The sequence below is a fragment of the Fusarium oxysporum genome, chromosome I (genome assembly GCF_013085055.1).
Source record: "Fusarium oxysporum Fo47 chromosome I, complete sequence".
Classification (NCBI taxonomy): domain Eukaryota; kingdom Fungi; phylum Ascomycota; class Sordariomycetes; order Hypocreales; family Nectriaceae; genus Fusarium; species Fusarium oxysporum.
The window spans coordinates 1,477,521-1,499,482 of NC_072840.1; the positions used below are offsets into that span (position 1 = coordinate 1,477,521).

The 21,962-nt window shown below is 49.9% G+C and overlaps 7 protein-coding genes and 1 non-coding gene across 8 annotated transcripts; 5 read left to right on the forward strand and 3 right to left on the reverse strand.

Moving 5' to 3' along the window:
• The first annotated feature begins 254 nt into the window (after positions 1-254).
• FOBCDRAFT_210483 (uncharacterized protein) lies at positions 255-1,789 on the forward strand. The gene has a single exon (XM_031180984.3). The coding sequence runs from the start codon at positions 510-512 to the stop codon at positions 1,695-1,697; it is 1,188 nt and encodes a 395-aa protein (XP_031041752.2). The 5' UTR covers positions 255-509; the 3' UTR covers positions 1,698-1,789.
• A 387-nt stretch (positions 1,790-2,176) lies between these two features.
• FOBCDRAFT_255160 (uncharacterized protein) lies at positions 2,177-3,966 on the forward strand. The gene is made up of 3 exons (XM_031180986.3): positions 2,177-2,282; positions 2,338-2,386; positions 2,441-3,966. Exons 1-3 carry the CDS (start codon positions 2,221-2,223, stop codon positions 3,695-3,697), a joined length of 1,368 nt encoding a protein of 455 aa, XP_031041754.2. The 5' UTR covers positions 2,177-2,220; the 3' UTR covers positions 3,698-3,966.
• A 398-nt stretch (positions 3,967-4,364) lies between these two features.
• Positions 4,365-8,225, forward strand: FOBCDRAFT_151283 (P-loop containing nucleoside triphosphate hydrolase protein; the record flags this gene model as incomplete). Its single annotated transcript, XM_031180987.3, has 3 exons — positions 4,365-4,802; positions 4,853-6,559; positions 6,609-8,225. The coding sequence occupies 3 exons, from the start codon at positions 4,365-4,367 to the stop codon at positions 7,953-7,955; spliced, it is 3,492 nt and encodes a 1,163-aa protein (XP_031041755.2). The 3' UTR covers positions 7,956-8,225.
• Positions 8,226-8,298: 73 nt separating this feature from the next.
• FOBCDRAFT_255162 (uncharacterized protein) lies at positions 8,299-10,815 on the reverse strand. The gene is made up of 2 exons (XM_059611161.1): positions 10,364-10,815; positions 8,299-10,307 (listed from the first exon to the last, which is right to left on the reverse strand). Exons 1-2 carry the CDS (start codon positions 10,622-10,624, stop codon positions 8,652-8,654), a joined length of 1,917 nt encoding a protein of 638 aa, XP_059466556.1. The 5' UTR covers positions 10,625-10,815; the 3' UTR covers positions 8,299-8,651.
• FOBCDRAFT_t5 lies at positions 8,310-8,399 on the forward strand. Its single transcript has one exon. It is a non-coding gene; the product is annotated as a tRNA-Glu (tRNA).
• Positions 10,816-10,846: 31 nt separating the features above from the next.
• FOBCDRAFT_210488 (Pescadillo N-terminus-domain-containing protein) lies at positions 10,847-12,998 on the reverse strand. Its single transcript, XM_059609311.1, has one exon. It carries the CDS (start codon positions 12,913-12,915, stop codon positions 10,936-10,938), a length of 1,980 nt encoding a protein of 659 aa, XP_059466557.1. The 5' UTR covers positions 12,916-12,998; the 3' UTR covers positions 10,847-10,935.
• A 267-nt stretch (positions 12,999-13,265) lies between these two features.
• Positions 13,266-14,870, forward strand: FOBCDRAFT_1417 (GPI transamidase subunit PIG-U). The gene is made up of 3 exons (XM_031180990.3): positions 13,266-13,526; positions 13,593-13,860; positions 13,913-14,870. The coding sequence occupies exons 1-3, from the start codon at positions 13,376-13,378 to the stop codon at positions 14,769-14,771; spliced, it is 1,278 nt and encodes a 425-aa protein (XP_031041758.3). The 5' UTR covers positions 13,266-13,375; the 3' UTR covers positions 14,772-14,870.
• FOBCDRAFT_1420 (Tom37 C-terminal domain-containing protein) lies at positions 14,871-16,586 on the reverse strand. The gene is made up of 2 exons (XM_031180991.3): positions 16,166-16,586; positions 14,871-16,105 (listed from the first exon to the last, which is right to left on the reverse strand). Exons 1-2 carry the CDS (start codon positions 16,311-16,313, stop codon positions 14,970-14,972), a joined length of 1,284 nt encoding a protein of 427 aa, XP_031041759.2. The 5' UTR covers positions 16,314-16,586; the 3' UTR covers positions 14,871-14,969.
• Positions 16,587-21,962: the final 5,376 nt, after the last annotated feature.

Consider the following 21,962-nt stretch of genomic DNA (forward strand, 5'->3'; position numbering starts at 1 on the left):
TACAAAGGGAAAAGAATAACTCAAATTGACAAGATAACCCAACTTGTTTTTTTTTTTTTTTTTTTTAAAAAAAAAAAAAAAAAAAAAAGAGCAATAGTAATACCTATAGTGGCCTAACCCAATACAATTCATTGACTTATCATGCCCTGCGTATTGGCGTATCGTAATTCAGCTTTCTGCCTCGTGATACCAGAAGGGGCTGTGTAAGCTCAAAGCGGCGTGGTGTTTGTGGAAATTAAGCGGCACAGCCACTACTTTAAACCAACATGATGTCAACAAAGGAGGCCAAAAGACCAAAGGAAACATACCTATATAGACTTCCTTCTTAAACCCTCAATTGCTCACCAATAACCGTTCTTGGGTAATTTTTTGCTATTTAACCGTGAATCCTGCTTGATTTAAGCTTATATGTGGTTGCAGGTGCCCACTTTTGAATCCCTGCTTAATTAACATCGTCATATGTACCTTGAGGTCCTATACCTAATTTCAACAACATCATCATCATCGCCATGTGTTTTGGAAGCAAGAAAGAGGCGAATAATGACCCTGCGCCTCGTCCCGCGCAGAGGCCGGCATCTTCTCAGAGTCAAGGAGATGTAAAGAAGAGCAAATACAACCCTCAAAATGACCCAAATCAATATGCTGGAGAGTCTAGCTATTCTGCGCCCCCAGGGCCTCCCCCAGACAGAAAACAGGCCTCGGATTTTGCACCACCTCCGGGACCACCACCTGGTCAATCTTCATCGCCGCAATATTCTGCTCCTCTAGGACCACCGCCGGGCAAGGCCGCAGCGCAGTATGATGCACCTCCATACTCTGCACCTCTAGGGCCTCCACCAGGCCGAGGAGACTACGCGCCACCACCTGGACCTCCGCCCAAGCATGACTGGGAAGTGGCAGTGCCGGATACTTCACTGTTCCCACCACCACCCGCTATCTTCAGCGGTTACGATAGGTCTCCTACAAGCAATGCTACTGAGGAAGAGGCCAATGCTGGCGAGGATTGGTGCCAGTCGTATCCATTGACAGCACCCATTAACTTGGACCAGACTGGAAAGACAGCTCTCCAGGCAGGCAACATTCGCCTCATGGAGCCCGTGGGCTTCAGTGGTAAGCTCACTTGGATGGAACCAGGACATTGGCAAGGTTGGAGTAAGAAGAACTCACCTGACCGTTGCATTATTGGTTACCCACCTCTCTACTCAGTAACTGAGCATGACCCTGTTCGCCTCGGCCAGCCCAAGACTATCTACTACGAAGTTAAGCTTGCGCGCGACAGCCCTGAGGTATTCATCGCCCTGGGTTTCACCGCGCTACCCTATCCTTCATTCCGCATGCCAGGCTGGCATCGCGGAAGTCTAGCGGTACATGGTGACGACGGACACAAATACGTCAACGATCGCTGGGGTGGTCGCGATTTCACTCAGCCTTTCAAGCGCGGAGAGACTTACGGTATTGGCATGACATTGCGTTCTGTTGGTGGACCTAAACCGCAGGTCGATATCTTCTTTACGCGCAACGGTACGATGACGGGTGGGTGGGCGCTCCATGAGGAGACTGATGCTGAGCAAGATCTACCGGTTACGGGATTGGAGGGTTTCCATGATCTAAGTTGTGCTATTGGAACGTATGATGGGATTAAGTTTGAGGCAATGTTTGAGCCGTCAAAGTGGTTGTATAACCCGTTCCAGTTCTAAACGTAGAACGGGCTGGTTATGGCCAAGATGTATTCTCCGTTGGGTTTTTAGGTTATAATAGATAGATTCTTAATGGTATTCAGTAAACGAAATGTTGTGTTTATTGATGAGCCCATAAAAAGATAATTCGTTTCGCCTCAACACTTCCCTTCATGGTACTGTTGTGTCGATGTTAGTTATGGATAAACCAGGTCCTTGGATGAAAGTGCGCCTGACGTGGAACGTTGTATGCCTTCAACCACAAACTTGTCTTGCCAAAGCAAAAATATCAACACACACTATTAGCATCTTCTTTTGAATTGGTTATCGATGTGATCTTCACAGACTTGTAGATCGAAGTAGTTCCCTATTACCTACCTTAAGTTAAGGTACCTAGCCAGTGTGGTGTAGGTTAAGTTTACATGCATCTAACGGGACAGATGCCCCCATATCTACAACCCCACCACTGACCAAAGCATCGCGACCGATCGCGACTTGGTGATCAACACCATCGCACATTAACATTTCTATCGCAACTTATAACATGGAGGTCGATAGCGATAATGGACCTCTCACTCTTTTCGCCTCGGGCGCTACTGTGGAAAAGTAAGTTCAAAGACCTGGATGCACGTATGTGGACATGAAAACCTGACTGCAATAGGGACGTCTGGCCTACTGTGCGCAGTGACATAATTGCCAGACTTGACAAGGTACTACCACCTGTCGCTTTGCGATTGACTCGACCTAGAGACTGACCGCTTCAGATTGCGCACAACGAATTCCCCATCCCTAAACTACCGCCTCCACCACCGGCTCACCAGCCTCCTGTCGAGGTGCGAGCATCTGCGCCCGCGTCACCACAAGCCGAATCGTCTCAAGAAACGAACAAGGAAACTGCTGCAACCGAGTCGCTTCCAGCTACACAAGTCATTGATGGTGCGCTACCCAAGCAACTGGCCGATATGGTCATTGACATCACCAAACATCTCGAGACCTTTGAGACACACCCCCCACACACCATTCAGCGCCTTGCCGAGCTGATCTTACGACCCAGAGCGCATTATAGAGCAGTAGCGCCTTATCTACATGCCGTTGATCGCGTAGTCCAGGTGACATCGAGCACAAAGACATATCCCCTGCCACCGCCTATTCCTGACATGTCTTCGATGCATTTGAATGGCGAGGACCCCAAGGATCCAGCAGTGTCAGTCTCATGGAGCAACCCTACAACGGCAGCATTGGGCACAGATGAAGCGCTGGGAGGAGCACTGCTAACGCCTATTCCTTGGTTGACGAGGCGCAGCCCGGAGAGTTCACAGGACACCCCGGGAGCTCAAATTCACAGTGAAAGCACAGAGACTATCGAGGGCCCCAATGGAGTAGGAAGCATCGAGACGGTTTCAGTCAGCGTCAACGGAATTCCATCTACGGGGCATGCACGAGGGGTCACACAAGGAGAACTCTTACGCCAAGAGCAAAGAGCCGGCGTGGTCCCCGTGAGCCAACTGTCAAGAGCCCAAGAAGTGGTTCATGAAGGAGAACGTATGACGATGGACGAGGAAGAGGACGAAGAGCCACATGAGGAAGAAGACGAGATACCCCATGCCAGAGGGCCCGAAGAGATCGGCATGAGCGACACCGGACCTCAATCTACAACTACGAGTTTCATGTCAGAAGGTAGCATGGGAATGCAAGGGATCGATGTTGAGGCGGCAGTTGGCAGGAAACATGACGATGACGAGGAGGGCAAGGTCGATGTAGACGCTGATGGAGATGCTGAGAGCGAGAGTGAAGCCAGGAGCCCCGGCGCAGAGAGCGTAGGCTCCAAACGGGAAGCAGACGAAGACCTTGAAAGCGAAACCCACAAGAAGCTAAAGGAAGAAGAAGAAGCCGAGGACGACAAGAAAGCTGATACAGTGGCTTCTGATGTGAAGGAGGAAGAGAAAAAGGGAGAGGAAGCCAAAGCTCCAGCGAGCGAGACGAAGTCAGAAGCCGATGACAATAAGATGGATACCGAATAGCAATCTATCAGCCTCACAGAGCGCTTCATGATGAGACGAATTTACAAATCCTGGAGTTTTGATTAATTTTTTGTATTACATAGAAGGCGTACTTGAGCATTTATCCCCATACGGGAATGTAATGCCGTTTATGTTTGACCTTGAATCACTGAGGACCTAATCAAAGTGTCTCATGATGACAACGGAGATTATGATACTCGCATCCAAGACATGAAATAATGACCTATCGTAACATGACTTTCACCGCTTTTAGTGAGAGTTCCATTGAGTGTAGACCAGGATAGGCGGAGGGTGAGCTAGAGGTGGCTGGTTGTCGTGGCAACGGACGCCCTAGCTTGTGTTGACCCTAGCCCGTTCCACCTAAACATGGTTCAACAGAGTTGTACTATTTACTTTATGTCAAACAGCCCTGCCGCGATCATAACCAAAACTATATGCAGGCATCCCCTCCTTGTAATGTCAACGTATTCGAGGTTCTACAAGTTTCAAACATTTTTGCTCCTTTAGTTTCATACTCGATCAAGCGAATGTGCAGCGTCTGAAGCATCTTCGAGGCTTCTTCTACAGCCTTCAACACCAGAGTCAACTCGATAGAAACCACAAAAAGTTGCCCATCGTGGCTCCTCCACGCCCAACCCGCTCCGATCGGGAGCACAGCCGCATCGCCATGGCTCCAGGCGTGCGCGCTGCCACCGCCAACAGCAGCCGCTCCAGTGTAAGAGCTGGGTCAAGAGCACCACCGACACGATATGGCTCATCGCTCGCGACGCGCAACGGCGCCGTATCACCGACTGGATCTATCGCTTCAGTAAACACTGTTAATACCATCGGAACTAAGCGCAAGGAGCGTGACTTTGAGGCCGAGTCTAGCGCCGAGGAGACAAATATCCAGGTCGTTGTGCGATGTCGCGGACGCAACGAGCGTGAGGTCCGCGAGAACAGCAACGTCGTTGTTACGGCAGATGCGGTCAAGGGAAAGATTGTCGAGTTGTCAATGGGCTCCAATGCCTTGAGCAACCGCTCATATAATTTTGATCGCGTCTTTTCCCAGGCGGCGGATCAAAACATGGTTTTTGATGATACAGTAAAGCCAATTCTGGACGAGGTGGGTTGAAAGAGCATACGGGACACAGATCTAGTTATTAACTGTTTTAGATGCTCTCCGGATATAACTGCACCATCTTTGCCTATGGACAGACAGGTACAGGAAAGACATATACCATGTCTGGTGACATGACCGACACCCTGGGTATGCTCTCAGACGAAGCTGGTATCATTCCTCGAGTCCTACAGACACTGTTCAACAAGCTCGAGCTTGAGAACGCCGAGAGTACCATCAAGTGCTCCTTTATTGAACTTTACAATGAAGAACTCCGCGATCTGCTTTCATCCGACGAGGGCAACAAGCTCAAGATTTTCGACGACACTTCACGACGAGGCCATCTCAGCACCATTGTTCAGGGCATGGAGGAGAAGCACATCAAGAGCGCTACCGAGGGTGTCAAAGTGCTCCAGGACGGCAGTTTGAAACGCCAGGTTGCTGCTACAAAGTGCAATGATCTAAGTTCTCGCAGTCACACGGTCTTCACCATTACCACATATGTCCGAAAGCCGAACGAGCACGGCGTGGATGCTCTTGTTAGTGCTGGAAAGCTGAACCTCGTCGATTTGGCTGGAAGTGAGAACATTCAGCGATCAGGAGCTGAGAACAAGCGTGCTGCGGAGGCTGGCCTCATCAACAAGTCACTCTTGACTCTCGGTCGAGTCATCAACGCGCTTGTGGACCGCAGCTCTCATATTCCCTACCGAGAGTCCAAGTTGACTCGTTTGTTACAGGACTCACTTGGTGGTAGAACAAAGACTTGCATTATTGCAACCATTTCTCCCGCCAAGAGTAACCTGGAAGAGACCATATCAACACTCGACTATGCCTTCAGGGCCAAGAACATCAAGAACAAGCCCCAGCTCAACCCTATGGTTGAGAAGAAGACACTGCTCAGGGACTTCACTATGGAAATCGAGAAGCTCAAGAGTGAGCTTATCGCTACTCGCCAACGCAACGGTGTCTATCTCTCAAACGAAGCCTACGAAGAGATGACGGCTCAGAGCGAATCTCGCCGCATCGTCAACGAGGAACAGGCTGCCAAGCTTGAGACCCTGGAAAACAACTTGCGCAACAAGGTCCAGGAGCTGTTCAGCCTACAGTCTACGTTCATGGGACTAAAGAAGGATCACGAGGGCACAAAAGCCCAGCTGGACGATACCAAGGAAGTGTTGGACCAAACCGAGATTGTTCTTTCTGCAACACGGAAGTCACTTGCTGAGGAAACCAAGATCAGAAAAGCACACCAGAAGACGGAGCAGAAGCTTACCGAGGTTGGTGGAGAGCTCATCAACAAGCTGCATAAGACAGTCCGTGATGTTGGTGGTCTTCATGCCAAGAACAAGCGAAAGTCGGATCTTCAGTCGATCAACCGAAACACATGGACAACATCTCAAGATCAGGTTGCTGATGTTACCTCCATGGTCGAGCGTCGAATCAATGAGTTCCAGGAGGAGCAGCAAGAACATATTGCAAGTGTCGGACAGCGCATGGAGAACTTTGTAGATGAGGAGCTGCGTAAGCTATCGACTACACAAACTTTTCTCGATGAGCACTTGAGCACATTCACTCAGTCGAAAAAAGACTTACTCCAGTCGAAGCAAAAGTCGAAGGAGGATATGGACGAGGTTTTGGAGGAGATCAAGGTTGTTCGTGACACGGTCAAGGAGCGAATGGGCGAGAGCCTGCAGTCTATCTCTCATTCTGCCGAGAGGATAGCGGCAGATATGTTGAATGAGATGACTGCGTTCCACGGACAGGTAAGCTTCTGTATTACAGCTTTAGAGACCATATTCTGACAGGTTACAGCTTCACAACTCTTACAGTGCTATTGGAAAAGACTTCAAGTCCACCTTCGAGGATCTTGTTAAGCACATCACTGCTCAGCGAGCTGAGTGCGACAACCTCAAGCGACAGCTCCAAGCAGCAACAAACACGATTGTGCTACAAAACGCTACAATCTCCTCGCGAATTCAAGATGCCCTGGTGGAGGAGCGTCGCCAAGCCGTTGATGAACGTCAGAAGCTCATGACTCAAATAACAGCTCTTATCAACACCCATGCCGACGCTCAGGAGTCACGGCTTCACGACAGAGCTTCCCAGATTCAGAAGAGCATCACGGCCACCAGCACCAACTTGGAGCAGGCCGTCGATACATATGGCGAGGGTATGTCAACGTGGGATGTCAAGGAGGGTGAGCTACTGGACGAGGTCAAGAAGTCTCGTGAGCAGCTCAAGACGAAGTTGAAGGATGACTGGACAGCCGCCAATGACCACAGCAGCTCCATCCAAGCTACTGCCAAGTCTGTTCATGCCGAGACTGTTCGTGTTGTCGACGAGCAAATCAAGGATCTCGATGTTCAAATGGAAGCCCTAGACGACTTTGTCAGCCGTGCAAAGACTGAGAACGGCCATCACCATGAGTCTCATAGCGTGTCTGTTCAATCGTTGTCCAATACTGTTGAGGAGTCTTTCGGAAACATTTCATCGCACTTCAAGTCTACATTTGACCGCGTCAAGAACTTGGGCGAGGAGATGGAACTCGATCTTGGTGATCTTCAAGATGGCCTAGAGCCACTCGATGATCAGCTCTGCCAACCTCTGGCTAACTTGCGCGAAGACATCACTCGCGCGGCCCTCCAAGAATACCAGCCAACTGGTGAAACACCAGCCAAGGTCCAATATCATTACCCCACTGACCTTCCTCGCACTGAAGATCACGATCTCATCATTTCACGCATCGACGAGGTTTCTACACCAACCAAGGATCGTGACGCATCTGACAGGGATGGTACCATGGTCTTTGCCGACCTTGACTGCCCTCAGAAAATGATGACATCCCCAGTCCGACCTCCGCCCTCTCGCATGTCCAATGCTAGTGCCCCTGAGCACATAGGTCTGGCCGGAAGCCTTCGTGAAGTGAACCCCAATGTACCAAATCACACAACTGGATCCATCGGCTTCGATCCTCGCGCCAGCATTATATCCATGCCCCCTGAGCGCACTTTGCCACTGTTTAAGCGCAGCACGCGTGTGACTCGCAGCGCCAAGAAGGTTGGAGTCAGGGATCCCATCATCTCTGAGGGCGGCGAGAATATGCTTCCAAACGCGCTTGAGGAGAGCCTGTCTAGGAGAAAGAGTCCAAGGCTCAACTAAAACTCTTATATACTGTCTGTCAATGTTCCTTTGTTCGTAGGGCCTTTTGGATCTGGGAGTTTGGGGTGTTGTAAGGAAGCATCGCTATGGATGGTTTTCTTCATTGTTCGATTCCCAGCACTGTTGTCTGGGTTTTCGTTGTAGGGTTATTTGAGTACTTGATACCCTTTGACTTTTAGACAATTAAAGTAATGAATGCTATTCACATTCTTGTGGTCTCTCTCGTCTGCACCTCCCGTCTGCATTATCTTTGAACTACTTCGGTCTCAGCTAAACAAACGTCGAGCTTTACTGGTATGAGTGCCTCTGCGTTGTTGGCATCAAATTGCAATGACTCTTCTCAACAAGTCACCGTCCGGTATGGTGTAGTGGCTAACATTTCGCGCTCTCATAACCTGAGAGATCAGTTCCGCGGAGCCCAGGGTTCGATTCCCTGTACCGGAGTTTCTCTTTTGCTGTTTCTTCTACCTGCATGGAATCTTTTGTTACCTATTTATCTTCTTCATCCGGGGGGCACGTACAGCTAGAGAAGGGAAAAGAGAGGACCATCAGATATGAAATTATTTATTCTTTTGTACTAGATATTCGCATTGTACCATGCATGCCGTGAGCAATGTATGAATCAACCAAACCCTTTCCCTCGTTACTAGGCCAGAAGGTCGTTCAACAATAGTGGCACTCTGAATTACTCCTGTTTCATGAGGACAGATCCTCTTCGGCATAACTCGTCTCACGGCTCATCCCAGGTTTATCACCGTAGAATCTCTTCCTCTTCCTCTGAATAGTGTCCTCGCCTCTCCAGCCCCTTCCCGGCACAATAGGCTTGAGGAAGCCATCCACATGTACACCACCTGCAACCTCCTCGTCACTGTCAAGTTCTTCCGTCTGTCCCTGGTGTATAAGCTCCATATGCCGTCGAAGGTTTGCTTTGCGTGCGAAACCCTGTGCAGCGCGGTCGCATGAGGGAATTGGACAAAATAACATTCCACCTGCAGAGTTGGAGCGGGAGCTCGGAGACCGGGCGGCTGATGATGGTCCTGGAGAGCGTGTTGAGTGACGGCTGGGGCTTCTAACGGAGTCTGGGCTGCGACTTGAGTATGCGAGAGAGGCTTGACGGGATGCGATACGACGCTGTATGAGATCTGCGGCATCATCGCTTTCATCATTGGCTTCTTCATCCGAGTAGGATAGCTGGATAGGCTCAGGACGATACTCGACAGAAGTGGTGCCTTTATCATTAGTGGCAGGCACTTCCTTCAGCGTCCTCACTACCATTCCTTCACCAAACAAATCAGCGCATCTTCGTGTCGCTCTCGCAATGACATCGCCTGAGAAACCTGCTATAGCAGCTGCGCCCAGCACATCGCTCCAATCACGCAAGCCCCATCTTAAGAGCTTACGTTCAGCGTTTGTTCCTGGTACTGATTCCTCCTCCGTCTCTGCCCCTTGAGAAGTTGCTCGTTTCAACGATAGAGATCGTGATCGCTCTCGCTCTCGCTCAATGATCTCGTCACCTTTGCGGATCCACTCCTCAAAAGCTGCGTCTCTGTCTTCAAGCGTCGAGGGGATCTTTCGATGAGATTCACGAGCAACACGTTGAAGCATCTCTTCATGTGATTCTCCAGCATGAGGGATATGGACTTTTCGGGGGCGACCTCGTCTGCTGGTTTTACCAGCTCCCGCTGGTGAGGTAGATGCAGATGTGTCAACCTCATGTAGAATTTTTCGCGGACGACCACGAGATCTCTTCTGTCCACTTTGGCTCTGGTTATCTGACTCCTCTTCAGTTGAAGAATCAGAGAGATAATTCATGCCTGTAATACGTGAATTGTGAAGTATTTTTAGTGTATTGTCCAGCTGTGATAAAATGTGTCGTGTTGGTGGACGTAAAAGGGCATAGGATGCCTCGTCGTTGGTGGACTCGACTGGTTCATAAGTTTTGGGATTACGTCGTGTACGCCGACCATCTTCTTCATCGACAGCCATCTTTTCATCTTCATCTTCTTCTTTGCCTTCATCAGTCTCAAGCTTGGCAGAAGATTCGCGTGACAAAGGATCAGGTGTGCTGTTGCCACTCTCATTATATAGAGGCGTGGAATCTTCTTCGATGGACGGTTTGGCCATCTTGCTCTTCCTCCTGCGGAACCGACGCTTGGCAGTTCTCAAGATAGTGGCAGATATTTCTTCTTCAAGCTCAGTACTGGGGAGTATCTCTTCCTCTCTGCGGAATGTAAAATGGTCATCTTCGTCGTGCTGTTCGTTGGTGAAGCACTCCTTGGGCACATGTTTATGTTTGAGCGGCCATGCAGTCCATGCCTTGGGCGGTGCCCAAACACCTTCTTCACCAGATTCCTAAGTTCCATCGTCAGTGCATTCCACTTGTGGTATAAAAGATGATATCGACTCACTGTTCTGACGACTAAATCCTGTGCTGTCTCTGGATTTCGGCCTCGTCGCTTTAGCGCAAAAGCATTGTATAAATGCACCGCGAGATCCTGATCTTTAATCTGCTTCATTGATTGCCAGAGCAGTCTGTCCTCTTCCGTCAGAGTGCGCCATGTCGATTTAGCGCCCGTCCAGCGATTCGGTCTATGTTCGTGCAAGTCCTCAGAGGCGATAGATGCGATCTCATCGCTGTCTAACTCCCAGGTGGTAGCGCTTGCTTCCATCTTGGCGGAAAGACGGGTAACAATGATGTGTAAATATAATTGCTCAGATGTAGATTAATCTCCAGGAATCACATTATCCGTGGGTAGTATTCTGCCAGGATGGTTGAGCCAGTATTTGTGGTGAGTTGAGAAGTTCAAGTTTTTCAGAGGTGCGTCGCAAAGTAAAAGCCAGGTTATCCACCTGAGACAACATTCACCGACACAGCATTTGCTCAACACAGATTTGCGTATAACCAACTCAATAAATGCTTTTAATCGCGTACAGCTTAAAATCTATAGGAATGGTATAAAACAGTGCCTTAACATTACGCCTAAGCCTTGGCCTTGCCCTTGGTGGCCTTTTCCTTTTCGAACTTTCTCCTCTTGGCCCGTAGCTTCTGGTCCTCAGCACTCTTCTTGTTGTTTGTGTACACCATCTGCTCATACAGCTTTCTCTTCTTCTTGCTGAGCATACCCTTCGCACGCTCCAGATCCTCAGCCTCCTCGCGAGCCTTCTTGGAGAGGGCCTTGCGAGCGTCCTCCTTAGCCTTGGCCTTGGCGTTCGTTGTCTTGGGCTTAACAGCACCACCAGTGAGCTCAGCCTCAAGCTCGTCTTGCCGTTGCTCGGCATCATCTTCTTCCTCGTCCTCTTCTTGCTCGTCTGCAGAGAAGCCGCCAAACTCGTCGTCCTCGCCGCCCTCTCCCTCTCCCTCATCAGAATCAGCCACATCCATACCCTCAGCAGTATCATCAACCTCATCCTCGCCATCGCTCTGAGCCTCAATGGCTTCAGCCTCAGGCTCTTGCTCCTCCAGAGGAACAGTGGGATCATATGCACCCTGGACGTTCCTCACGAAGGGGCTCAGATGGGGAGGAAGATCAGCTCCAGGAGCATACAGATGAGGCTCCTTCAGCTCGCCGTCGTTGACACTGTCCCAAACCCATTGAGGCTGAATGTATGTTCGTCCTGGAACTCGTCGGTTGGCAGCAAGCTTCTGTGATGTCTGGTTGTCGTCGCCATCGGCCTCATCCTCAGCAGAGGCCTGGATAGGAGGTCGATCAACGATCTGGTGAGTGATATTAGGGTCAAGCTCGTTGGTGGTGAAAGCGCCATCGCCGAGAACGGCGTCCCAGCCAACACGCCTGCAGCCAAAAGACTTGAGAAGGAATTCGAGGGGTTGTCGTGGGGTTTCGCGGGACAGGTAGATGGTGAGGTTGGAGAAGAGGCTGTTGGGGTTGTTTCCAGTGTTGGAGGGCTGGGGCAGAATATCGCCACCAGAGACTGCAGGCTCAAACTTATCAATTACACCGGCCTCCTGGTCCTCGCCCTCAACCTGGTTCTCGGACGTTGTTGTCGACTCATCGTCATCGTTGCCCTTGATTTTCTTGATAACCTTGTTGACAGCAGCCTGAACCTTGGGGTCGGGCTTGTGCTCAGCAGCCTCCAATGTCTTCTGTTCCTTCTCGTCGGCACCAACCAAGGTCTTGCCCTCGAGGGTGAAAGCGCCGAGCTCAGCACCAGCCTCATCCTTAGCCTGGTCGAACTTGGGAGGGTACTTGAGGCCAAGAGAGGTGTACAGTCGGAAGTTGACGAAGCCGAGGAGGGTCATATAGAACTCAACAAAGGTGCCCATGATACGGAAGTCGACATCGCCAACGACGCGCTGGTTGAACTTGTAAGGAACCAGCCAGAGGACCTCCTCGCCCTGGATGTTTGCCTGATAGTAGATACCCTTGATGGAGAGGAACGACTTGGTAACACTCTGCGACACAATGAGGTAGTGCTGGAACTCGAGGCACAGGCGCTCGCAACGGGCAATCATCTTAGCGGGAACCGAGGAGGTGGAAGGCAAGTTGGCGAACAAAAAGAGCATTGACAAGCAGTCATCAAGATCTCGGATCGCATCAATAAATGTGGGATAGCGCTCGCGAATGACATGGTCAAGAGTATAGCGAGGCTTTCCTGTCTTCTCAGGTCGCGAAGCATTGCCCTCTAGGCGAGCGGCGTCGGTGACATCGCCTCGACCGAGCGCACGAGAGATCTTCTTCTCAAGAACCTTCTGATCGCGGAACTTCTGAAGCAGCGGCTCGTGGAGCAGATACTGGATGTCCTTGGTGTAGTAGAAGGTAGTCGAGCTGGTGGAAGACTTGGAAACCTTCTTTCTGCTTCGGGGCTCGCGAGGATAGATTCCCTTCCAAATGCACAGCTTTCGGAAGTCGGGAAGGCTGATCTGAAGTTTTCGAATCGCCTGGTTTCGAGTAACGTAGTTCTTGGCCGCGCCGGCCTTTCCCTTCTTCTTTATCCGAGGCATTGTTAATTGGAGATGTGATAGTGTTGGTGGTTGATTGTATCTCTCTGCGAAACCAGCGGGGCACTTTTTCCTAACAATCTTTCAACTTTTTTTTCCAACATGAAATTTTATGCCAAGTTGTACCGCCTTGATCTGGCGCTAGTATGGACTAGACCACAAATGGAGACTTTTCATTGGGTGATGGGCCGCTCACCGCCCGGGGGCATGTTCAGCACCCTTAAGCGCATTTGCAGCGCCTGGCATCGCCAATCCAGCGAATATAGTGGAGCTGTTATCGAGCTCTGGCGAAAAGCTCCAGCGGCTCTTCCAGCGGCCCCTCTCCCGTCGCAGGTACATCCCGAAGGTGGAGGGGCCGCCAAGCAAGGACGGGAGCTCAACCAGCCAAGTGGCCTCCAATTCAACTGTATCGCGAACCTCCTCCAGAGCTGCTTATACCAACAATATTCGCTGGAGGGATGCAATGTCAGACACAATGGCATTGCGAGGCAAAGCCAGCGTGTTCGCCGGCGCTGCCCTGCTGCGACTTATCTTATTCCTTGCTTTCCCTGGCCTGCCCGATCTCCTAACAGGTCGCGTCGAGATATCCACCCCCGTCACAAGCTTCAAGCGATGTAAGTCTCAACCGGTCGTCGCATAACGAGCATCGAATGTAGCTTAGGTACTTACAAACCCCCAAGTACAAGAAGGTCTATTCCTATATACGAACAATGTCTCGCCATACGATGGTGGTGTCTTCCACCAGGCTCCTCTTCTGTTGCCCTTGTTCTCGCTACTCCCCGACGTAAAGAGCTGGCCCATCTTCACACACCTACTCTACATCGCCGTCGACCTCCTCAGCGCCGACGCTCTGTATAAAATTGCCGAATCGGGTGTTGCGGGCAACTCGAAGCTATTTACATCGCCGCGCCGTGCCAATAAGTTTGGTAGTGCTGCAATTGCTGCTGGGTAAGGGATATCTTGACTCAGAACTTCGTGTATCAGAACTAATAGGCGCCAGCTTCTTGTTCAACCCATACACCATCGCGACATGTATAGGACGATCAACAGGCGTCTTCACCAACTGCGCCATTCTTCTTGCCATCGCCAAAGCTATCCAAGGATCTCCTTTCAACGCCATGGTCGCAATCTCTTTCGCATCTTATTTGTCTATGTATCCTATCCTGCTCCTCCCTCCGCTTGTCCTCCTTGCCTATGATTGCCAAGTTGAGAAGCGTCGGATTGCTTGCATCACTAAGTTTGCAGCTACTAACGTAGCTGTTGTGCTGGGGTGCGTGGTTTCGTTATTGGGCATGTCTTTTTTGCTTGCCAACAACTCCTGGGAGTTCCTGGCTCGCACATATGGCATCCAATTGACCTTATCGGATCTCACACCTAACGTGGGACTGTGGTGGTATTTCTTCATTGAGATGTTTGACTCGTTTAGGGCTTTCTTCCTTGGCGTGTTCTGGCTGCATCTTGCAGCCTATCCTGCAGCCCTCTCTATCCGTCTCCGCCCCCAGCCTTTGGCTGTCTTGACCATCCTACTGGGCATTTTCTCAATCTTCAAGCCTTATCCTTCGCTTGCAGATGCCAGCCTCTTCTTGTCTGTGGTCCCTCTGTTCCGACATGTTTTCCCCCTTATGCGGTACGCTTTTGTTACCACCTCTACGCTGCTGTACGCGACATTTCTTGGGCCAGCTTTTTACCACCTCTGGATCTATGCAGGAAGCGGCAATGCCAATTTCTTCTATGCCATCACTCTTGTGTGGAGTTTGGGTCAGAGTCTGCTGGTGACAGATCTCACTTTCGCCGTCTTGCGAGATGAGTGGGAAATTGAGCGACCTGAGATGGTTGGCAAAGAGATCAGACAGATATAAATCATGGCACAAAGAGATGTGAAGTCACTAAGTGGCAATGGGTCTGATAAGCCTTGGGGAAAATTATGATAAATAGTTCGCAACATCTAGATCACGGGAAGGGAACATCCTTTGGGGTTATCCCTCTGACAGAGGGTATTTGGAAGTGGTTTGTCTATTACATAAATGTACAATAATTTTACATCGTTATCATCATTCCTAGTCCACGTCTGTATCGGTCTCGACGAACCGAGCCTGGTTTGACGGATGAGATGGTCTAGGTGCTTCCACTGGTCCTCCTAATACACTGCCCAACATGGAGCCCAGCGCACCAAACTCGCTGAGTTTCGAATAGTTTTTGTGTGAATACCACACTTGTATCCGTGATCCAAATGGCTGTAGTGCCTTGTATGTGTGGTAGCCATAGCCAAGAGCTGCACCTGTGGCAAGGAGACTCAATGCCAACATGAGGGATCTGGCATCAATGCCAGTGATACCTCCTTCAGCACGTCTTCGCACTTCGGTCGCATACTCATCACCCAGACCAGGAACGTTGTGAAGGATGCTGTCAAGAGTTCGGCTTCCAATGCGTAATACGGTGTTATTACCAGGCTCAACCAACGGCAAGAGTTTGGACTTGTCCAGACATCTTGTCTTCATACCGTCAACAAACGTGGACAACCGAGGTGTCTTCTTCATGAGCCAATCTTTTAAGAAAGATCTTGGTACGGGAGCATCACGCATCAAGGCGAGATAGCCAAAGGCTAAGCAGTCCAAAGATGAGATTTCTGTACCGTTGAAGAAACCATGCATCTTCTCCTCGGGCCCTCCCTCAAGGAAATCATCTAACACAGTGAGACAGTCTTCTGTGATTCCATATAACCTTATAAGAACTGCTTGTTCAGGGGTCATTTCTTCATGAATCGTCTTCTTTGTCCTCACAGGAATGTGCCTTCGGAATGTCTCTGGTAAAGCATCTCTTCCGGAGGATAGGTGAAGGCCGCCATTAGGGTCAAAGTCGGTATCCATATCAGCAAAGCCCAGGTGCTCAACACGTTTAACAGCCTCGGCACGGAGCAGTGGCGGAACTGTCCATGTCAATGGGAAGGATAATAGAGTGCTGAAGGCGGGCCGAGTTGTGGCTGACCAGTTGGCAGCGGAGACATAGAGTGAAAGATCCAGCAATGGAGCAGCGTGCGCAGACAAGAAGGCAGCATATGCAATACGGTCAGCCTGCTGAATGTCGGTCAGGCCAGCATCCAGATTGTCACCGATGGACTTGTCAGTCAAGTACTCGACAATAGGACCGAAGCCTGATACCCATACGCCCTCATCATACAATGCTGGTAGTGTATCTGGTTGCAACGGTCAGCAAGACAGGGTTCAGTCAAGGCAACGGCAATGGTAAGCCATACTACGCGGGCTGATGGAAGGATCGTTGCTTGGAATCAGGCGCCAGGCTGATACAGGGAGGCTGCTATGCAGGTATGTGATGATAGCAAGGCACTCGGGGTCAATGGACGGGAGGCCAAAGGCGGAGCCCCATACGTGAAGGTCTAACATGGCTGGCCAGGGTCCGACGATCAGGCTGTGAAGCTATCCCAGGTTGTCTGTAGTTATACCACGGACGTCATGTGCTCCGAAAGCAAAGGTTGTATGATTGCGGGATTCAGTCCGCAGTAACGGAAGCGTGCGGTAGTCTGAGGCGGAGAGATGGTATAAAGTTTTGTGGTAGATCTCGTGGCGGTACGCCAATATCACCAAGTAAAACTTAGTTGATCCTCGAGGTCGGGGAACTCTTGAAAGGCTTCACAAACGCCAGCCTTGTGGTTGTTCTTGTCTCTAGTCGACTAGCCTGGCAGCGCCTAGCAGAGTGCCCCGCCCGCTATGAGTGACAGCGCGTAGCCACGTGATTGATTTTGGCGCCCAGTATCATAGCGGGAACCCTCTACTCCATAATTCATCTGTAAGTGACAAAATACTGCATCGTGAAGGTTAAGTTTAATACGACAGAACTCTAAATTCTCTCAGTAGTTCAATCCGGCTATCTGTATTGTTTTTTGTCTAGCCTTCACACCATCGAGTCGGGCTTTAACATGATACAGCCTCCCGTCCTGTCGGCCAGGTTCGAGTCCGAAGACTATCTTGATCTGGCGTATCATTGCCATTGGCTTTTCATGTCATGGAAACGGCTTTGGCTGGTCAAAATGACTGACTCTCTCGTTCTGAGTCCCTGAAGCCACTTATACCCACTTTGGAGAAATATCATATTCCTATCCGGGATACATACTTTGACAACTAGGTCTGATCTGCATACCAACCCTCACAGCGCTGTTTCGCTGCTGGCTGAACCAATGTCAAACAAGAACCCAGAGTTTCGGAGATAGATAAGATGAACAAGAGTTGAATGATTACGGTATGTACGTTGGTGTTTCAACAACTGCTCTCAAATACTAGTGGTCGATATGAGCCACATCGATCGGAACGTCTCACCAACAAACTTACACCAACCGCCAGAGCAGAGCGGAAGGGTACGATGCCACAAAGCCTAAACTATAGGTATTGAGGCACCACTAATCACTGCTCACTACAGCTAGCTTGTGCCATTCATCCATTGCGTAATTGGGCCGATGGTAACGAGTGATCTTCGTCCAACTCCTTATTTCGACGGACAATGAGGGCTTTGTCGGTAATCTTCACCCGTACCCCCTGAAGCGGTAACAGAACGGACATTGACAGCGATCGTCAATCTTCTGAGACAGGCACAGGAACATGACGAGGTGATGGAGCAAAAGATTTGGCCATGTTCGCCACATGGCGATTAGACGATCCAAATATGTCAAAGACAAGCAGCCTCATAGCTTTGATGGGCGTGACCGCCTGTTTCATCATTTTCGATGTGCACGGTCGTCTTTTTTAATGATTCTCACTGTGAGAGTGGCAGAGCCAAACAATTGAAGCAAGCAAACTACTACAAGCCAAAGACTCCAATACCATGAACTTGGATTTCTTCACCTTCAGCTGGTACCAATCATAAATCATCCCAACATGTTGGCTAGCTCTCGGCCTTGGACTTGGAACCCAACTAACTATCAGCCCGTCTCACCCTTTGCTTAGGAATCGATGACAACCAACTTGAATAGGGTCGGCCAACAAACCAATTGCGGTTGTGAAGGCTGAGAGGCTCCCACTGGCGTCGCGCCGGCTCAGGGCCGGACATAAAGGACAAAGAAAACACTAATGTTTTCTGGATTGTCATTGGATCTAATTCCGATGCCATTCCGCACCAAGAGTTACAGTGTGCCGTACCTTGTACTAACGTTAGGTCGCTCTTTTAGGGGGAGATCAGATCACACTTCGAGGGGAACTACTAAGCGAAGCGAACGAGTTTTTCTCTCTAAAAGATGACGATTTGATGAATCTTGTCTTTGTCTACCCCTCACCCCGGTGACATCTCCAACTTGGGGAATAGGAGGCGATCAGCGCCGGGTTTCTTACCTTGTAAGCCACGGCAAGTCCGGCCGCAGTTGAAGACGGGTAAGACATGATAGTACATGGCAATTATCACTACTATGATTAGACATTTCAGGGCAGCCGCAGTAATGTATTGCGCAAGCAGTCAGGTTCCCCTGGTAAAGGGGCCCTGTAAGTTTCAGTTGTTGTTGAGGCGAGCGTCAGCTGTTCGGATCGACGCTGCAGAAGCGCGGCGTAGGCATCAAAGGGTGAGAATTGCTATGTAGGGAAGCGAACTGCTGTTTCTGTGCCTGTGCCTGGCAATGCCCATGAGCCAAACCCAGCTCAGGCATAAGTTAATGAACTATGACAAAGATTGTACGATGCAAGGGAGCTACTAGACAAGGATACTAAAGATCACGAGGCGCTATCGAGACAGGGGGACATGGTAATTTGAGAAACGCAATTGACATTTCGCTTTTTAAGGCATCAGGCCCTGGAGTGGTCCGTCCGCCAAGCAATTCTCGGGTCTGGAGATTCGCAAAAGGAGAGACACGGGAAGCAAGAAAAAAAAGAAGGGAAGCCATACTAAGTTATCGTTGCGAGACAAAGGTCACTCTTTTGAATCTTGTTTGTTTAGGGGCAATTTCAAGTTTGATTGAGTTCGCGTAAAAAGTATCCTGGTATCTCGTTCCATTTCCGTCAACACTGAGTGATCAGTGGACATAAACATAAGGTAATCCCATTTGCTCCAGAGGATAATCGGGTGTAAATAGCCAACCCCCATCCCAAATGATATCTATGTTCCCAACCAACGTGTTCATCATAAAAACAATAAGCCCACATGCGCGCAATGCCAAAGATAGTGGAACAATGCGGTGTATGTTGTGAGACGCCGTGATAATGCCTGTCTATTGATACAGTTCCCTTGAAAGACCGTGGAACAAATTCCTCCCAAATAGTGATGAACGAAGTAAAGAAAGGGTAAAAGGGTTATTAGATAGTGTGATATAGGGTATTGTAACGATAATGCGCTTAGTGAAGGGCGCACGCAAAGAAGTGAAGTTGAAGAGTCCGGTCGGTCCAGCCATAAGGGACGAAGTTGGTGAATTGACCGGGTCGCGAAATGCCTGGGCAAAAGTGGCCAGGAAGATCCGGTAAAAGCAGGTTGTCTGATTTGACGGATGAACAAGTCGAAAAGCGGTAGTATTTTGCATGCAGGCGGCTTGCATACCAAAACCCAGAGTGATTATGATAGATTATGTGCATATAGGGGTTCAGTCGTAGTTCGCATGTGCATATGCGGCGCAGGAGGTCGCAAGAGCCGGGCGAACCTTGTCCTTTGCCATTGTGTAACCGACGAGAAGAGCTGAAGCCAAGAGCCTGCCTGTTGGTGTCATGTATTGGTGGTTGCGTGATCCCGGAGAAGAGGCTGAAACCCAAGACAGATGCTGGTTTAACTGTCGATACTGTCGATATGCTTTAACCTCGCTTGGGAAGAGCAGGCAGAGGTCGGTTGGGAGGGGGGCCAGGGCAGGGAGGAAGCTGCGAAGGTCGTTGAGCAGGCATGTTGATGGTAGTTTGAAGATATAGCTTCGAATAGTTGTTGTATTGAGAACCGAGTGTAGATGGCTCAGTTCCAGATGTAGATGTTGTTTGGTGGTTGAGTTGATCCGAGTGTATCGATCAAGTAGTAGCAGTAGTAGTAGTAAGTAGTAGTGGTAGTTGTTGTGTAAGTGCTCGAGTGTTTGTAAGTTGAGTTGAGGTAAGTGAGCTAGTAGAGGCCAAGAGTGAATGCCTGAATAGATTCTTATTGAGTTGATGATGTGAATAATCGGTCGTGGGGAAGAGGGAGGTCGCTGCCCTTTTAATATTCCTGGCCAGGGCAGTCTGGTGTTTGGTTTGTGCCTCCAGCCCAGCTCAAGCTCCTAGCCAAAAGGTAATCTGAGGTGAAGCAGCCCAGCCAGGGCAGCCAGGGCGCAAGACACAGGGCACCACTTGGAGACAGAGACAGGGGGGGCCAGAGAAGAGAATTAGGGGGTGTGCATGCACGCCCTCAGCCCTCCAGGAGATGATGAGGACCCGCTCCAGGACACACCCCCTATACCCATGCCATGCCGTGGGCCATGCCACGCTGAAATGTGAAATGGAGGTCAGGATGGAGCTAAGGCTCTCTCGTACGAGGTAGATACGTCAGTCGAGGTACTTTGGCCCTAGGTACCAGAGCCCGCCGGACACCTGAAGCAAGCGGGCAGTCAATTGACAGCCGAGCCTTGGGTTTTCTCTCCAGCTATTCTGGTGCGGTGTAAGAGAATACGATACACCTCCTATATTGTCTCCTTTTCATTGGCAAGCCTCTTGCTAAAACGGACAGTGACAAAAAATAGAAATACGGAAATTGAAACAAGCAAACGGTCGATGGCATAGAATAACAAGACATGGAGTCCCTTTACAGCAATCAAGCCAAGTCATCAGTAATCGGCCCCTGTCGCACAACAAAGCGCCCAGTAATTCAGTAAAATCCACCATTTCATTCAATAATTAATGAATATTGCAACTCACAATTAATTACATGCTGTCTCTTGATACCCATCCTGAACCCTGTGCTTGCAGTAGCACAAATGCAATGTGCTCGGCCACATTTTCAGTCTCTACTGGGTAGGTATTGTGTTTGTCCTCACCGATGCTGCAGATGCAAATGTGCATCAATTAGTTCGTACAGCACAGCAGTTTACTCTCACTGCCCAGCCTAGTCTCTACCAATACGACACTCTCAATCATCTGCTTGTATGACACGCCCATTGGACTTTTGAATGCCGGCCGACCCCAAAAAAGCAATAACGGGGGCACTTTGTAAATGCCCATTATGACGATTCCTTGCTTCCTACGGCGCATTATCAACCTTCTATTGGATATCGAGAGATCAGCTGGGCTGCCTAGCAGGCTGCCAATGTAGCACAGCCAGCAGCCCCTAGATGTGATGTTCGATGCAGTCAACTCAAAACTGACTGTTACCGGTACTGGGTATCCAATTGATGCGTCCAAAGGCCACGAGTATCATGAGCCGGCGTGTACTTTGGCCCAGCGCTATCAACTGCCAGTGTAAATCTTAGGAACCGGCTTCCGCCGTGGAGGCGCACCAAAACTCTAGGTTAGTTCTCCAAGGAGAGCAACTCAGGAAAACGAAACCCGTCGACGTCAAAAATCTACAGCGAAAATCAAGTCCAGACCAGCCAGTAAGTAAAGTCTGTACTGATTCATTCCAACGAGTCCGGTTACCGAGCCGTTTGATTTTATCTTCTCCGTGGCAGCCATCACCTTCGTAGCGTTATTCATTTTGACAAAACAGGCAATTATTGGAAGATGCAGTGGTCGACGCCCATCTTGGCTGGCAGAACGGCTCAGACGGCCTCGTCAGCCAAGCAGTGTGAAACAGGTGAAGCTGGAGAAAGGCTGGTTCTTTGTTGGGGGTTCCACAGCAAATCCTGGTATAGAACGTCGCATGGAAGCTTTCGAAGAATTTCACCCTGGCCAATTGTACAAGATTGAGATTACGCTCTAGCCCTCCTCGTCTAGGCTCCCTCTCAGGTGGGTATGCTGCCCAGGGTGTTTGATGCTTGTTGAATGACGTCCAATTTCGGTGGTCCATGAGCCTGAACCTTGACTGTCATGCCCCCGTTCACATGTGAGTTGAGATGAAGCGTTGGTAAAAAATAGACACAATCTCACCAAACCAAACGCCCTGGAATAGCTGAGACC

What these genes read in the sequence shown, in the direction of transcription:
- FOBCDRAFT_1417 (XM_031180990.3), top strand. Translation starts at nt 13,376, where the DNA reads ATGTCAGACACAATGGCATTGCGAGGCAAAGCCAGCGTGTTCGCCGGC. An exon ending in CGTCACAAGCTTCAAGCGAT is followed by an intron (nt 13,527 to 13,592) that starts GTAAGTCTCAAC and finishes CAAACCCCCAAG; the next exon opens with TACAAGAAGGTCTATTCCTA. An exon ending in AGTGCTGCAATTGCTGCTGG is followed by an intron (nt 13,861 to 13,912) that starts GTAAGGGATATC and finishes AATAGGCGCCAG; the next exon opens with CTTCTTGTTCAACCCATACA.
- FOBCDRAFT_255160 (XM_031180986.3), top strand. Translation starts at nt 2,221, where the DNA reads ATGGAGGTCGATAGCGATAATGGACCTCTCACTCTTTTCGCCTCGGGC. An exon ending in TCGGGCGCTACTGTGGAAAA is followed by an intron (nt 2,283 to 2,337) that starts GTAAGTTCAAAG and finishes TGACTGCAATAG; the next exon opens with GGACGTCTGGCCTACTGTGC. An exon ending in TAATTGCCAGACTTGACAAG is followed by an intron (nt 2,387 to 2,440) that starts GTACTACCACCT and finishes TGACCGCTTCAG; the next exon opens with ATTGCGCACAACGAATTCCC.
- FOBCDRAFT_210483 (XM_031180984.3), top strand. Translation starts at nt 510, where the DNA reads ATGTGTTTTGGAAGCAAGAAAGAGGCGAATAATGACCCTGCGCCTCGT.
- FOBCDRAFT_210488 (XM_059609311.1), bottom strand. Translation starts at nt 12,915, where the DNA reads ATGCCTCGGATAAAGAAGAAGGGAAAGGCCGGCGCGGCCAAGAACTAC.
- FOBCDRAFT_255162 (XM_059611161.1), bottom strand. Translation starts at nt 10,624, where the DNA reads ATGGAAGCAAGCGCTACCACCTGGGAGTTAGACAGCGATGAGATCGCA. An exon ending in AGGATTTAGTCGTCAGAACA is followed by an intron (nt 10,308 to 10,363) that starts GTGAGTCGATAT and finishes GATGGAACTTAG; the next exon opens with GAATCTGGTGAAGAAGGTGT.
- FOBCDRAFT_1420 (XM_031180991.3), bottom strand. Translation starts at nt 16,313, where the DNA reads ATGTTAGACCTTCACGTATGGGGCTCCGCCTTTGGCCTCCCGTCCATT. An exon ending in TCCTTCCATCAGCCCGCGTA is followed by an intron (nt 16,106 to 16,165) that starts GTATGGCTTACC and finishes CGTTGCAACCAG; the next exon opens with ATACACTACCAGCATTGTAT.